The following is a 14,844-nucleotide window of genomic DNA, read 5'->3' as shown; positions in this document are numbered from 1 at the left end:
TTCCCCAGTTCTTATCGTTCCCAAAAAACTCGATGCTTCGGGTCAAAAGAAATGGAGAGTTGTTGTAGACTATAGGAAACTAAACGAGCAAGTTATAGGTGACTCTTTCCCGTTACCCCATATAAATAGCCTGCTCGAAAAATTGGGCACTGCGCGGTATTTTACAGTTTTTGATCTAGCCATGGGTTTCCATCAAGTAGAAACACACCCTGACGATAGGATTAAAACAGCTTTTTCTACCGGCAACGCTCATTACGAATATAAGCGTATGCCCATGGGAATAAAGAATGCCCCTCCTACATTCCAACGATTATTAAATAACGTTTTAAACAGTATGCTTGATACGGAAGCTCTCGTATATTTAGATGATATCATTATTCATTCCGACACTTTAGAAGAACATGATAGAAGAGCTAGACGGCTTTTTAATCGCCTCCGTGAAGCAAACTTAAAATTACAACCTGACAAATGCGAATTTCTAAAAACGGAAGTAGCATATCTCGGTCATATAATCGGTCCAGAAGGGGTAAAACCTAATCCTAATAAAATAAATGCGATAAGGAATTTTCCCCATCCTACCACTATCAAGGAACTTCGAGGATTCCTTGGATTAACCGGTTATTATAGGCGATTTATACAAGATTATGCAAAAATATCAAATCCATTAACAGACCTCTTAAAGAAAGAAACTGTTTGGAAATGGACTGATGATCAGGAAAAAGCTTTTCGTCAACTCAGGAACCATCTTTGTAAAGAACCTATTCTACAATATCCTGATTTTACGAAAACTTTTAAGTTAACTACCGACGCATCTGAGCGTGCAATAGGTGCTATTTTAACTCAAGAATGCGACGGAATCGATTTACCCGTGGCTTATTTTTCAAAGGTCATAAATAAAAATGAACAAAAATATCCGAAAGCGGAAAAAGAATGCCTTGCGATCCTATATGCCGTAGAAAATTTTCGACCTTATCTATATGGTCGAGAATTTATTCTAGCTTGCGATTTCGAACCGATACACTGGATGAGTTATATTGAAAATCCAGGTGCGAGATTACACAGGTGGAGGCTACGTCTTCAAGATTACGTGTATAAATTCGAGTACAAGCCAGGTAAAATTAACAGAATTGTAGAAGCATTATCAAACAGTCCCATAAAAGAAAAAGACAATCAAAGCGACGTGACGACGGACGCAGATACAGATAAATCTACATCCTCGAACCTTAGTGCAAAAAGTGAAACTCTTAATCCTGATCAGATTCCAATGAACGTGTTAATAGATAAGAAACAATCCGTGCAATATCGAGCCTTACCCATAACGCGAAGCGAATCTAGCAAGAAGGATAATAAGGAAAAGTGCGCGAAAAAGGATTCTTCAAATAGTGAAAAGCCCTCTACTTCTGCAAGGTATAAGGAAAGGCCAAAAACAAATATTTTGAATCCTAATTATAAAAGAACCTTAAGTGATCCATCACAAGTTGTAAGAATGCGAAGACCCCTCCCTAAAACTCTCATAAAATCAACGATTCCTAAGCAACCCCTCTCCACAGGTAAAAATCCGCCGGGTCGACCTAAAGGTAGTACCAAGAGAGATGAACGAAAGGATCAAACATTTACCTTACCTCGAGGTACTAAAAATCTCGTCGATCCGAACGAGAGTTGTATTGCAAAAAGGCTAACTAGAGGAAGGGAAATTCCAAATCCAGAAACCCCTGTTTCTAGTGAAAAACCATCATCTTCTAGCGAAATAACAACAGATGAGGAATTAAATGAAGATTCTGATCCCCCAGTTTTCAGAAAAAGTCATAGCGGTTTCCCTAGTGTAGAAATAACCCCAAAACAGAAACAGGCGAGTCCAAAAATAGTAGGTTCCGAGGATCAAATTCAAACCACTATTCCTCTGTTCTCCCCAGCGAAAAACACTTATACAGACGTTTATGTAGATGGCGCCTGTAGTTTCAACGGAAGTGGAGAACCAAGAGCTGGAATAGGTATTTGGTTTGGTCATAATCATCCCTTAAATATTTCTCAGCGATCCAAGGGTCGACAAACAAACAATGCAGCTGAAATAGAAGCAGCAACTGTAGCCGCCTTAAAAGCTCAAGAAGCAGGAATCCAAAATCTGAGGATTAACACCGACTCAAAATTCTTAATTCAAAGTGTTACGGATTGGATCCCAAAATGGAAACTAAACCAATGGAAAACTAAGGAAAATAAACCTGTTAAAAATCGCATTGCCTTTGAAAAATTAACAAAGGCTTTAGAACCCTTAAACGTTGTCTGGGAACATATACCGAGCCATCAAGGCCTAACTGGTAATGAAATGGCCGATCAATTAGCAAAAGAAGGTGTCAATAAAGAACAAATCATGGACGATTTTGAAATCGAAGAAGAAAAAGAGGAAGAAATTTGTGATCTTGAAAATGTGATTATTAATATTGCTCCCCAACCGATTGGAAGCACAGAAGAAGAATCAGACGTCAAAGTGTGGAAAGTAAAAAGTGGGTTAGAAAAATCATTTCAGCAATTTGACAAGTCAATGCAAAATAGAGGATTCGATCAAACTAACCTAACATTAGCATGGGACCACGAAGGAATGGATAAAGAATTTACTCGTCCAGAATTAACGCATGTATCGGAAGGTGAAAATGACGAAGAACTCCTTGATACTCTAGAAGCCCTGGATCCATGCCAAAATAGTGATGTCGAAGATGATGCATTCACAGAAAGGATAAGAAAATTTTTGGACAATTACAACAAGCGCCAAGTTTCAAATGTTGAAATAGAAAATTCGCCGCGACCTTCGCCTACATTACCTGCTAAACAAATTGAAGGAAGACAGAGTACAGTACGTTTCAGGGACGATCCAGATGTCATGCATTCCCCCGCTAAGGATTATTCCCAATGGCAAGGATCAATATTTCAAACACCTGGATTTTCCGTCATTCCTGATGCTCAATCTACTCCATTTGTCTACATGAAAACAAATGGTTCAAAAATGGGAAAAAAATCTAGTGTTGTGCCACGCCGACTACAGGAAAAAACTAATGATAATGTGTCGGGAACAAAGTGTACACCCATAGAAAAATCTTCCAAAGGTGTAGGTATTCCGTATTATGATTCCCCATCTTTTTCTGATACTTGTGACGACAATGACTTTAAAATAACGAAAGACGTGTTGACTAAAAATAACGTAATTCAAAAATGGTCAGAACCATTAACATATGAAAGAGACAATTATGCTCATTTCATGTCAGAAGATTGTGAACCAGTTGATGCTATTTCAAAACTTTTAGTGGCAACCGAGAGAATCGATCTTCAAGAACTGCAGGAAAAACGACCAAAAATAGGTCAGATACTTATTACCCCTAGTGGACGATATTGTACCTATTCAATAATTGTTAAACAAAGACATTATGACGAAATTGACTGGCGAAATGTAATTCTAGGTTTGAAAAATCTTAAATTAGCTTTGAGCCGAGATACTCGATCTACATGTCGTATGGCAAATACAGGTGATTTGTTAGGTTCCCTTCCCCAAGGTAAAATGACAGAATTATTAACAAAAATATTCCGCGGTGGCGATATCATTATGATATTGTGCCACGGAAAAATTGAAGTTCCACCCCCAGAATTGAGGCCAAAAATTATTTCGGAATATCACGAAAGTCTACTAGCAGGTCACAAGGGGATAACGAAGACATATAGACGAATTAGAGAACGCTACCTTTGGCCTCGAATGCGAGATGAAATAACAGAATTTATACGAGGATGTCAGAGTTGCCTTCAAAATAAATTAGTTAGAGCTCGTACTCGTGAACCAATGATAATAACCGATACTCCTGCAGGCCCTTTTGACAAAGTATCCCTAGATACCGTAGGAAAGTTACCTACTACTCCAAATGGGAATCGGTATATTCTCACTATGCAAGATAATTTCAGTAAATATTGTATAGCAGTCCCTATTTCCGATATAAAAACAACCACAATCGCTCATGCAGTAGCTACTCATTTATTCTCTCAGTTTGGAGCGCCTAGATGTGTTCTTACTGATCGAGGAGGAAGTTTTATAAGTTCACTCATGAGAAAATTGGAAAGAATTTTTGGAGTTAAACAAATAACCACTTCTGGCTACAGACCTCAAACCAATGGAGCATTAGAAAGAAGCCATATTGAGCTGACAGATTTTATTAAACATTATGCTGAGGATTTTGACGATTGGGATCGTCTTTTACCTTTTGCGATGTTTAATTATAATACATCAGTTCACGAGGCAACTAATTTCACTCCTTACGAGTTGGTTTTCGGAAAACTAGCAAGAATTCCAAGTTCATTTCCCCAAGGACCAGAGCTTGAGACTTATGGATCCTATTTAAAAGAACTTATAACTAGAATGAGCGAAATTCAGGGAATAGCTGCCAAAAATCTTGTCCAAGCGAAACTAAAGTCTAAAGAATATCATGATAGGACTGCCCGCCCTCTAAAAGCGAAAATTGGCGACAAGGTGTTCGCGTATAAAGAAATCCGAGCGAATAAATTCGATAAGAGAGCCGAAGGTCCTTATACCGTAGTAGGATTTACTCAAAATAATAATGTAATCCTAGAAGATGAAAATAACGAGAGATTTTCAAAACATAAAGATAAATTAATGATGGCATATTGTTAATTAAAATCTTTCTCTTTTATCAGGTTGTGAAGAGATTGAAGCAAACTGTGTAAGGAGTACAAAAAAAAAAAAAAAAAAAAAAAATCAATATGTACTTAAGCGTTGAAAATGCCACCTGCCAATTTTGAGGATGAAATAGTGTTAAATGGAGAAGAATATATAACGCTGATGTCCCCAGATTTAATTGTAGACGAAATAGACGTATTACTATCTCTAAAAACAAAACACAATTTTATTTCTGTAAATCTTCTAAACGTGGAATATGAAAATATTAGTCATTCTATAGAGAAGATAGGAAATGAATTTCTTTTAGTAGTTGGAAGTGTAGAATTAGAAGTTAACGGTGATAAAATTTTCTTTCTAGTTATAGACCCTAATACGGAATCATCTTTTCAATTTAATTCTGCAATAATTGGAACTAAAACTGCTATAACATTAGGATTAGTTTCAAACCTAACTGTAGAATATTATCTTCAACATCCCGTTTAATTATTAGGTATATATATATATATATATATATAACTCAAAATGAGTGAATTTTTAGAAGTCTTGCTTCCCAATGTAGAAGATGTCCCTATTTCGGAAATTAGTCGGAAAAATCCACCATTAATTATCAAAAGATTATTAAAGGATTTCGAAAAATCATGGAAAATCCCAAGAACACTAGCTAATTTAGCATATAATGCCATATTGCTAGATTGTCTAAAAACTGCTCAAAATATTCGTGATGTTAGAGTTGCTGGTCAAACAATGATCATTTATGATGAATCCGACAATGAAATTCTCGAATCATTGACAGTAAAAGTATTTTCTGGACAAAGGACAATATTTCGATTAAAATCTGGTTTTATTTGTCTATATCCCAATCTCTATGCTATTCTAAGATCTATTAAAATCATAGATCCAAAAAGCCTTTTGTATAATTATGTAGTGTATGTTATTCTAAGCAGTAATACACTCACTCTTCAAATAGGTTTAGATATGGGTTTTTCTTCCTGGATATATTATCTAATAAACAACATGAATTGTTGTTTTAGGCCTTTACAATTTCTACCAGATGGTCAATGCTTACACGTCTCTTTCCCATTGTCTCTCCCATTCAAGACACCTATCCACAAAGCTAGGAAAAATAAACTAAACAAAATAGGAATAACTGATTTTCATGAAATACCTATAAATAGGAGATTTACAAGTTGTTTGTGTTCATGTTTTGATTTACCACCATTGTTTAAAGAAGCAGAAGAGTCAAAATATCAAATTATAAACATACCCTATCCTTGGTACTTAAAAGATGATTTCGAATATATAGACCATAATTTCATAGAACGTTACAATGAAAATGACTGGCGACAATCTACTATAGAAAGCTTGTTCGAAACTCACTTCAGGAAAGCGTTAGTCGTTGGAGGGCATTTTCGAACTATTACCTATTACGAAAAGGAACTCGGGATGTCAGATACGCATGTACGACCAAACGAGTGTGAATAGTATCAGTCCTAATGTCAGTATGTATTGGAGAAATTCAAATACAAACACTGTTTTCATTTAAATTCAATTCTAACATTTATTTCTTCTGTAAAAATAGGAGGTCTAAAACCCCATTCAATAAAAACTATCTGGAATATTTCACCACGGCAAAGAAAGGATGGAAATTCCACTAATAGGAGGCATTTTAGATGTGAAAAACTACATCGCCATTGGATTCAAGGTTATACTATTGCTATTGATGCTGATCCTGTCTCGCAATATCTACCTATGCTATCGAAAGATATCTAGCAGACGTAGAAGAAACAACAATTTTCCACCGCCTCCTCCACCTGCGCCTCATGTGATGCTCCAGGACAGAGTTGCTTTTGACGTCTCTGTCTGAATAATAGTCGATGCTGAATCCTGCTGCTCCTTCCAAAATTAAATGTGTCCTGCATCAGATCCAGCAAAAGACCCAGATTTCATTCCCGTTCAACAAAAGAGTCATACCATTGAAAAATTATCTTCAGTAGCTAAAAGAAAATTTATAATTACTCTCACGAAACTTTTAATTAAAATCAAAAACAATATTATAAAACTATACAAACCATCATCAAACAGGAAACCGAAGCCAATTTTTCAAAAAGAAATCCTACAAAAATAAAATAATAAGAAAAAGCAAAACAATAATGAATTAAGTGAATATTAACTATACGAACCAGTGCATATAATTTTCATCTTGTCAACATTCATCAACAATGCAGCGAGTTTTTGTTTGTTTTTCTACAAATAGTCCCAAAAATTATCCAAATACGATGCTGAACTCTACAACAAATTCCAGTTTTCCCCATTCAAAATAAAATATACGAGTCCCAGTTCTCTCCATCAATAAAAGAATCTCCGTGTGCCAAGTGTAGTTTAATAAAGAAAATGGCCTCTCAGTTCTAAAGATGTGAGTGGTAAAAATTGTGATCAGTGCAACGATATTTTGAAATGTTGACTACATGCGATGAAATTCTAAAAAAATAACTATGGTTAAAACAAGTAAAAGACAAAATTATTTTTTATATATACATGTATGATTCTTATACTCACTCTAATTGCTGCTACAGTCATACCCTAAGTTTAAATTTTCAGTTAAAAGAAACAAAAGCAGGGAAATTTTACTGGAAAAGGAGATAAAAAGTAATTAAAATGTTCTTTAAAGCAAACGTCATTTTTGCTATTAAAATATATATATATATATTTCCTCTCTTTATATGAGAATATGAGTGAATAAATGTATGTGAATGAATATATATGAATGAATAAATGTATGTGAATGAATATATATGAATGAATATGTGCGAATGAATATTTGTGTGTTGATGGTATATGTATATATATATATATAAAGTTTACAAATATAAAAATACAAACTATTCTTATCTATATGTGTTTAAAAAAAAAAAAAAATATATAAATATAATAATATATATATGTATATATATATATATAGTAAACTATAAACAAATAATAAACTTATTAATTATCAATTTAAAAAAAAAAAAAAAATAAAATAAAAAAAAAAAATAATAACAGTAAAATGATAAAAAAATAAAAAAAAATAGGGGGTAACAATAATAAACTTATAACTATTAAATAAAGCTAATAAAATAAAATAAAATAAAAATATGATATGTACAAAAATGTGTATATACATTAATCGTCGCTGCCATAAATAACGCGATACTCGACTCGGGCCCCCGTCGAATCAATTATTCGCATTTGAAGAATTACGCATAGTAATTCTTCAGAGGGGTTAGTAGGCCCAAAACACCAATCTAAAACGAAAAAGAAAGAAGACGGGAATTACATATTAAACATTTGAACATGTGCACGTATATGTGTATGTGTATGTATATGTGTGTATGTATGTATATATATATATTTACTAACATGGAGGGGGTGCGTCAGATTCCTCCTGATAAATTATGCGGTAGTCTGCATTTTCATTATCCTCCCCCCTTAGTTTTACTTTCAACAAGACCCCAATCACTTGCTCAAAACTACGGAGCTCAGGAAGGAGCTCAGGAAGGGGCTCTTGACGGCGCAGGAATGGTACCCAACCTAACCAATTAATAAACGATATATGACAAGCGATTAATAAATAAAAATAGTTAAAAATACTAATAAATAAAAAAAAAAAATTTCTTACCATCATTATCCTCTAACACAAGGTCGGGAGGAGTCCTACTCCCGCCCAAGCCTCGAGCTGCATGACCATCACCTGTAAAATAAAAATTTGAATAAATGTAAGTATGAATGTTAGAAAAAGGCGCACAAATGTGATATAAAAAGTTTATAAAGATAAAAATATCTTACCATTATCCACCCACGAAAAGAGATCGGGCATATCGGGCGGAGTTATACTCCGACCCAAAGCTTGGGCTGCAAAACCATAAGCTGTAATATAAAAATTGAATGAATAAAAGTATGAATGTCAGAAAAGACGTACAAGTGTTATACAAAAATTTATATAAGGATACATGTAATGATAAAAAAACATACCGTTATCTGCCCAACAAACAAGCTCGGGCATATCGGGGGGAGTCAAAGCCCTTGCTCCCTGAACATCATCTGTAAAAAAAAAAATAATAATAATGTTAATATAAACCCAAATGTGTATTTAATATATAATATTCATGACTCACCTTCGACAAATATGTCATCTCCTAGTGACTCTATGTCACTCACATCTGGAGACGTAACATTCTCCGATTCGTCTTCTTCTTCTGCCTCATCTGTAAAAAAAAAAAAAAAGAAAAATGTATATATATGCATATATAGGAACCCATAATTATGTATATGTTTTTCATCTAAAAAAAGAGGTTTTGTTACCTTCTAAATCTTCTTCGCAATTTCGTGACTCAATGTCACTTACATCCGGAGATGTAACATCTTCATCAGCTCGATCTATAAAAACTAAAGTATTAATATGCATGTCTAAAATTTATACACGTATGGGCTTTACGTTAACAATATCCTACCTGTTATAGGCAGATCATCACCTGCCAGGCCATTCTCTTCAGGCCAATCTTCACCTACCGGTTCCTCCACTAAAAATCCAGAATAAACCACAAAAATCAATAAATACAATTGAATTTAAAAATATTTCTCTAATATATATATATATATATATAATACTTACATGTGGGGGGCAAGATGTGCTCCTGACTGGGCGGGCGTGATGAGCCGGGGCTGCGATCGCGGGCTGCAATATTGCACCCGACCGTTATCCTTTCCTCCTCACCGCGCTCATCATCAGCATCGCTTGCACCTTCATATTCATTGGCCTTATACCAATGCCATCCGTCTGTAATTAAGTACAAATGTATATGTGTATGTGTATATATGTATATTTTTTCTTACCTTATTTTCTTATTCACAGTACTTACCCTCTTCAATCGTAAAGCGGTATCTAATACCGGTGTGGGAACACACAGCGGAAACCACCCCTCCTTCAGCTCTTGCTGTAAAAACTAACAAAATCTCTAGGTTATAAAGTTTTTTCGATTCATATATTAAAAAAAAAAAAAAAAAAAATTTGATTGATGATAATAGTGCAATTATATGAAAATTTAAATAAAAATTATTACTAAAGTTTAATAAAAGTTTTATTAAATAATTGTAATTTATAAAAATTATCTCAAATTTAATAAAAATTAATAAAATTCTATTTTTATTGTTCAATAAACAATTTCTGTTAAATAATAAAAATTATAACAAAATTTATTAAATTTATTAATAAAGCGCAATTTTAGAATAATTAATAATTTTTGGTAAATTATAGAAAAATTACCTGTTAATTATAAAAATTGTTAAATAAATAAAAAAAAAAGGGGGCATAAAATAATTAAAATTTTGCAATAATAATGCAATTATTATTCTTCCTAATTCGAAATGATTTCAAGTCTTACATAGATTATATTATATTCATCTATATCGGATTTCCTCAAAATTTCTATATAGATTCTATACTGTTAAGCCTATATAGAAATCAAATAAAAACTCCATATAGATTGTAGAACATTTGACCTACGTAAATAATACATTTAAGTCCTATATAGATTCTACATACTATGGCCTACATAGCGCATATATATATATCTTCTATAGAGGTCCTATATTACTTAGCCTACATAGAGGGGATATAGTCAAGCGACAGATTGAGCATTTGTCATTAGATAGGCCGACCGACATAGATCCTACATTGAACCAACTTTAAATTTAATTTTAACAATTTTTCTTCAAAGTAATAAAAATTATTATTGAATTTCGTAAAAATTCGATAACTAAACAAAAATACGTTAAAATCAGATAAATTTTGGTAAATTTTTATTGTTAAATAAACAAAATTATGGAATAAATAAATAAAAATAAATTTTTAAACTTCATTTTCTTGTAGTTCGTATCAATACCGAAATTTGATTACCACAATGAGACACGAAATTTTGAGATCTAAAACATGTAAATCGAGATTGAAAATTTTTTTTCTCCAAATTCAAAACATTCGAAAATTTATATAAAAAGGTACTGCCAGATAAAATCCTAAATATCTCGTAAACTATAAGCCTAATTAAAAAATGTCATTGATTTCAAAAAAAAAAAAAATTTTCAATTTAAAAAAAAAAAAAAAAAAAAAAAAAAAAAAAAAAAATTACAATAAAAACAATGTAATAATTATTAAAAATTTGTTAAATAAATAATTTTTCTAAATATTTATAAAATTATTATTGAGCCGAATATTTATTAAATGCTTTAATTATTCTTGCTAAATTTTAAATTATTATTGGAGATTTGTATTAAATATTAAAAATTTGTTAAATAAACAATTTTTTTTTTAAGTTAACAAAAATTCCCATAATTCTTATTAAAATAAATATTTATTAAATAATTTATAATTCTTGGTAAATTTTTATAAAATTAACTAATTAAAAACAAAAAAGATAAATAAATAAATATAAATAAATAAATAAATAATAATATAATAATTATTAAAGAAATTGTTACAGAAATAAAATTTTATAATAATAATATAAGTATTATTAAAATTTAAATAATTATCAAAATTTTATTATATGTACCAAATTTTATTATTAAATTTTTGAAAATTGTTAAATAAACAATTTTTTATATGTATAAAAAAAAATTGTTGCTAAAAATTTATAACATTAAATAAATTTATTAAATAAACAAAACTTAGTAAACTTAAATTTTTTTTTACGAAATTTCTATTAAATAAATAATTAATTAATAATTAATTAGTTAACTAATACATGTTGTTTATTAAATAAAAATATAGGAGAAATTCATTCATAAAACTCAGTATATGCACTGTGCATTTAAATCCTATATTGTGGTCACTATGTTCAAACCGTAAGCATGTATACTCTCTATATATATATATATATATATATATATATATACTGTGTACAAGGCATGAGCTGTGGCGCCGAGCTGTCTGTACGCGCACCCATCTAAATAGATGGTACCCATGCCTAATAGCACTTTGAATATATGAACCAAGACAAAAAAAATGCAATTTTAAATGTCAATTTATTTTTACGAACAAAGAATTTTTTATATAAAACATCAATAATAAAGTTGAAAATAATTACTTATTCTAATCAATTTTAATTTTACATTTACAAAATATTTTGATTAAGTAATTTTATATTGCTAATAAATTATAAACAATTAAAATTTTAAAGAAAGTTAAAAAAAAAAAAAAAAAATTATATATATTAATTATAATCGATTGTTAATAATTAAAAATATTAATTATATTTAAATTATGTACAATGTATGTTATTAATTTAATTAATAAAAAAAAAAAAAAAAAAAAAAAAAAAAAAGAAAATTAAACAAATATAATAATAGTAATAATAATATATTTTAGTTTTAATTTTAAAATATTTTTTTGTAATATAATGTGTCTGGGTTCATATTATGATCATCGCGCTGGAACTGTGTATACATGTATATCTATATATGCTGTCATCAAGTGTAAGATGCGGCGCCGCATCGACTATATACATACCCCTCCAAGAGCATGGAATATACATTTGATAGCATTTAGAAAGCAAATTCAAAATTATGAACGATTTTCATTTTGAAATATTTTTAAATTGTTTAATTAATATTTAATGATCAATAATAATTATTATTATAAATTAATAACAAAAATTATTAATTTTATTTGAAATCTATAAAAAAAATAATAATAATAATAAATAAATAAAATTTTTATTATAAACAAAATTAAAATTATTAAATAATTATTAAGATAAATAAATTAGGTTAAAAAAAAAAAAAAAAAAAAAAAATTTTTTATAATAATAATAATTATTATCTATTTTTAAAAGGATGTGTGTATTTGTTTACCGAGAATGAGATATATTTATCGATTGTTATAAACAATCAATAAATAATTCAATAATAGTAAAAAGAAATAAAAAAATAGAAAATCTTGAAACTTACTAAACCTCTCCATAAATTCTCTGCTGTTTTCCGCATTTCCAGCCATTTTTTTTTACTCTCCACCCGCACTTTTACACTAATTGTTTTTTTTTAAAAAAAAAAAATAGTTTTTTTTTAAAGTTTTTGCACCACCCGCACTTTTACACTAATTGTTATAATAAAAAAAAAAATATAGTCTTCCAAAGTTTTTGCACTATTCGCACTTTTACAATAATTGTTTAAAATAAAATCCTCCGATATCCACTAAAATTGTTCAAAATAAAATAATCCCAGAGATTTTAAATTTCACAAGCGCACTTGATCACTTCACGAAATGAACTGATTTGTATCAGCACAAAGACATTGATACTGGGTCCTATACTGTAGCAGTGCTTAGAAGAGTCACCAAGTAGACACAATATTTAGATTATATGTCGATATACAAAGTATAAGGAATGCTGTGGTCGAGACCATGAGTTTTCGGGGACGAAAACGGAAAAATCCGCGGTGGATTGTTACGAACTATCGTAACGAAATTATAAATAAAAGATAAATAAAATGATAATAAATAATTTCAAGAATAATTGAAAATTATTTAAGAATAAAATCTCCAAGTCGATGCCACAATGTATATAGGCATGTAATTTGAATCCCCGATAATCGCGCGCGTTGAGTGATACTCCACACACACAGTCTTATATTCTCGTTGCTTCTAAAAATGTATCTATGACTATGATATTATAATATAACTTTGTTAAACTGTTATATTATAATATATTATTTTATTCTATCTTATGTTATATTATTCTATATTATGATTTATACTATATTATATTATGCTATATTATAAACTATATTAATTATCTAATACCAATATTCAAGCTTGAATATTATAAATATATGCATGAAAAATATAATATAGTGTACTTACCTTATATAAAGATACTAAAATATTATTATAAATAAAACAATTATACTTTACTCATTTTTATTAGTAATTTGCAGTAATTAATTAATTAACAATATGCAAATTATTGTTAATTCATGATTTTTTTTATTAATAATGATAAATCGTATTATTATCATTGTTAATTACATTTACTAAAATTAATATTAATAATTAATCATAATTATTATTATAAACAATTGGATATATTACCAATACTATTTTTCTACTTATTAGAATCATCATTATCAAATATTATTTCAAAGAATATGCATTGTATATGCACGTATGCGTGTGCATTATTTTTATCGTGTGTACGTGTGTTCATAGTATGCCAAAGTGATATGCATAGATATGTGTATACATTGTTTGGTTGCACATTTCTACGCATATTATAGTAACCAACAATAATGTGATTATTATATTGCAATTATTATATTTACGAAAATGTATTATTTTATAAGAAGGGAGAAGAATCGCATATGTCAATTCTATCTATCTTTCTCTCTCTTTCTCACGCGTTCAGGTGCAATGAGTCTCGTAGCGTGGATGCGGTACACACAGACACGGACTCCCCATAGCCTGCGTAACGCATATGTGTGAGGCGCTTGAGGAGTATCGCGCGATGCAAACACTGCCTTCCTTCCCCTATTCTTTTCCTTATAATACCTTCAAATTAAAAAAAAAAGGGAAATAAAGATAGAATAATTGTTGATAGCTTAAATTGGAACATGTCACATTTTCCAAGCACATATAAACTCGCAACAATTAAGATTTTATTTTAAGAGGGTCAATTTTGTAAAAAAAACAAAATGCATATAAAAAAAAAAAAGAGAAGAAAATTTTTGAGACATGTATGTCGTGCATATATGTATGTGTACTAAGGTAAATGTACGTGTGTATGCGTAAAATGTATATGCATATATAAAAAAGGAAAATAGTTTCATTTTTAATATGAAAACGATAATCTGTGCAGAACTATGACCGCTCTGGAATTCAACAAAGGTTGCGAGTTATACTTTATTAAAAACACATATATACACTTACACATATGGAGATGTGCAGTTCCAATAGTGTCAACAAAGAAAAGAATAACAAGAATCATGGGTTCTGAGAATATCGATGGACGATGATCTAAGTTTTCTTATCGATACCCCTGAAACCCCCAGAATCCTTCTACCCCTGATTCACTAATCCCACTAAGTGCATCTCGCGATGCTCTTTATAAGCAGAAGCTCATAGGGCCTCATTGCCTATTCGTCTT

General features: G+C 30.4%; 2 protein-coding genes across 2 annotated transcripts; one reads left to right on the top strand and one right to left on the bottom strand.

Annotated features, from left to right (window-relative positions):
• Window positions 1–1,440: 1,440 nt before the first annotated feature.
• LOC127289662 (uncharacterized) lies at window positions 1,441–4,674 on the top strand. The gene has a single exon (XM_051317742.1). It carries the CDS (start codon window positions 1,487–1,489, stop codon window positions 4,664–4,666), a length of 3,180 nt encoding a protein of 1,059 aa, XP_051173699.1. The 5' UTR covers window positions 1,441–1,486; the 3' UTR covers window positions 4,667–4,674.
• Window positions 4,675–7,702: 3,028 nt separating this feature from the next.
• LOC127289661 (uncharacterized) lies at window positions 7,703–13,533 on the bottom strand. Its single transcript, XM_051317741.1, has 7 exons — window positions 12,656–13,533; window positions 9,571–9,654; window positions 9,324–9,488; window positions 9,163–9,231; window positions 9,014–9,088; window positions 8,827–8,916; window positions 7,703–8,752 (listed from the first exon to the last, which is right to left on the bottom strand). The coding sequence occupies exons 1-7, from the start codon at window positions 12,699–12,701 to the stop codon at window positions 8,616–8,618; spliced, it is 666 nt and encodes a 221-aa protein (XP_051173698.1). The 5' UTR covers window positions 12,702–13,533; the 3' UTR covers window positions 7,703–8,615.
• Window positions 13,534–14,844: the final 1,311 nt, after the last annotated feature.

Source organism: Leptopilina boulardi, unplaced genomic scaffold, assembly GCF_019393585.1.
Source record: "Leptopilina boulardi isolate dan_hultmark-lab unplaced genomic scaffold, ZJU_Lbou_2.1 LbouV2_49, whole genome shotgun sequence".
Taxonomy (NCBI): Eukaryota; Metazoa; Arthropoda; class Insecta; order Hymenoptera; family Figitidae; genus Leptopilina; species Leptopilina boulardi.
This window is presented reverse-complemented; position numbering and strand designations above follow the sequence as displayed.

Coding starts and splice junctions, on each gene's coding strand:
- LOC127289662 (XM_051317742.1), top strand. CDS start 1,487: ATGCGAAGACCCCTCCCTAAAACTCTCATAAAATCAACGATTCCTAAG.
- LOC127289661 (XM_051317741.1), bottom strand. CDS start 12,701: ATGGCTGGAAATGCGGAAAACAGCAGAGAATTTATGGAGAGGTTTA. Junction 9,232..9,323: donor GCACATCTTGCCCCCCACAT/GTAAGTATTATA, acceptor CTGGATTTTTAG/TGGAGGAACCGGTAGGTGAA. Junction 9,089..9,162: donor TGATGATCTGCCTATAACAG/GTAGGATATTGT, acceptor TAGTTTTTATAG/ATCGAGCTGATGAAGATGTT.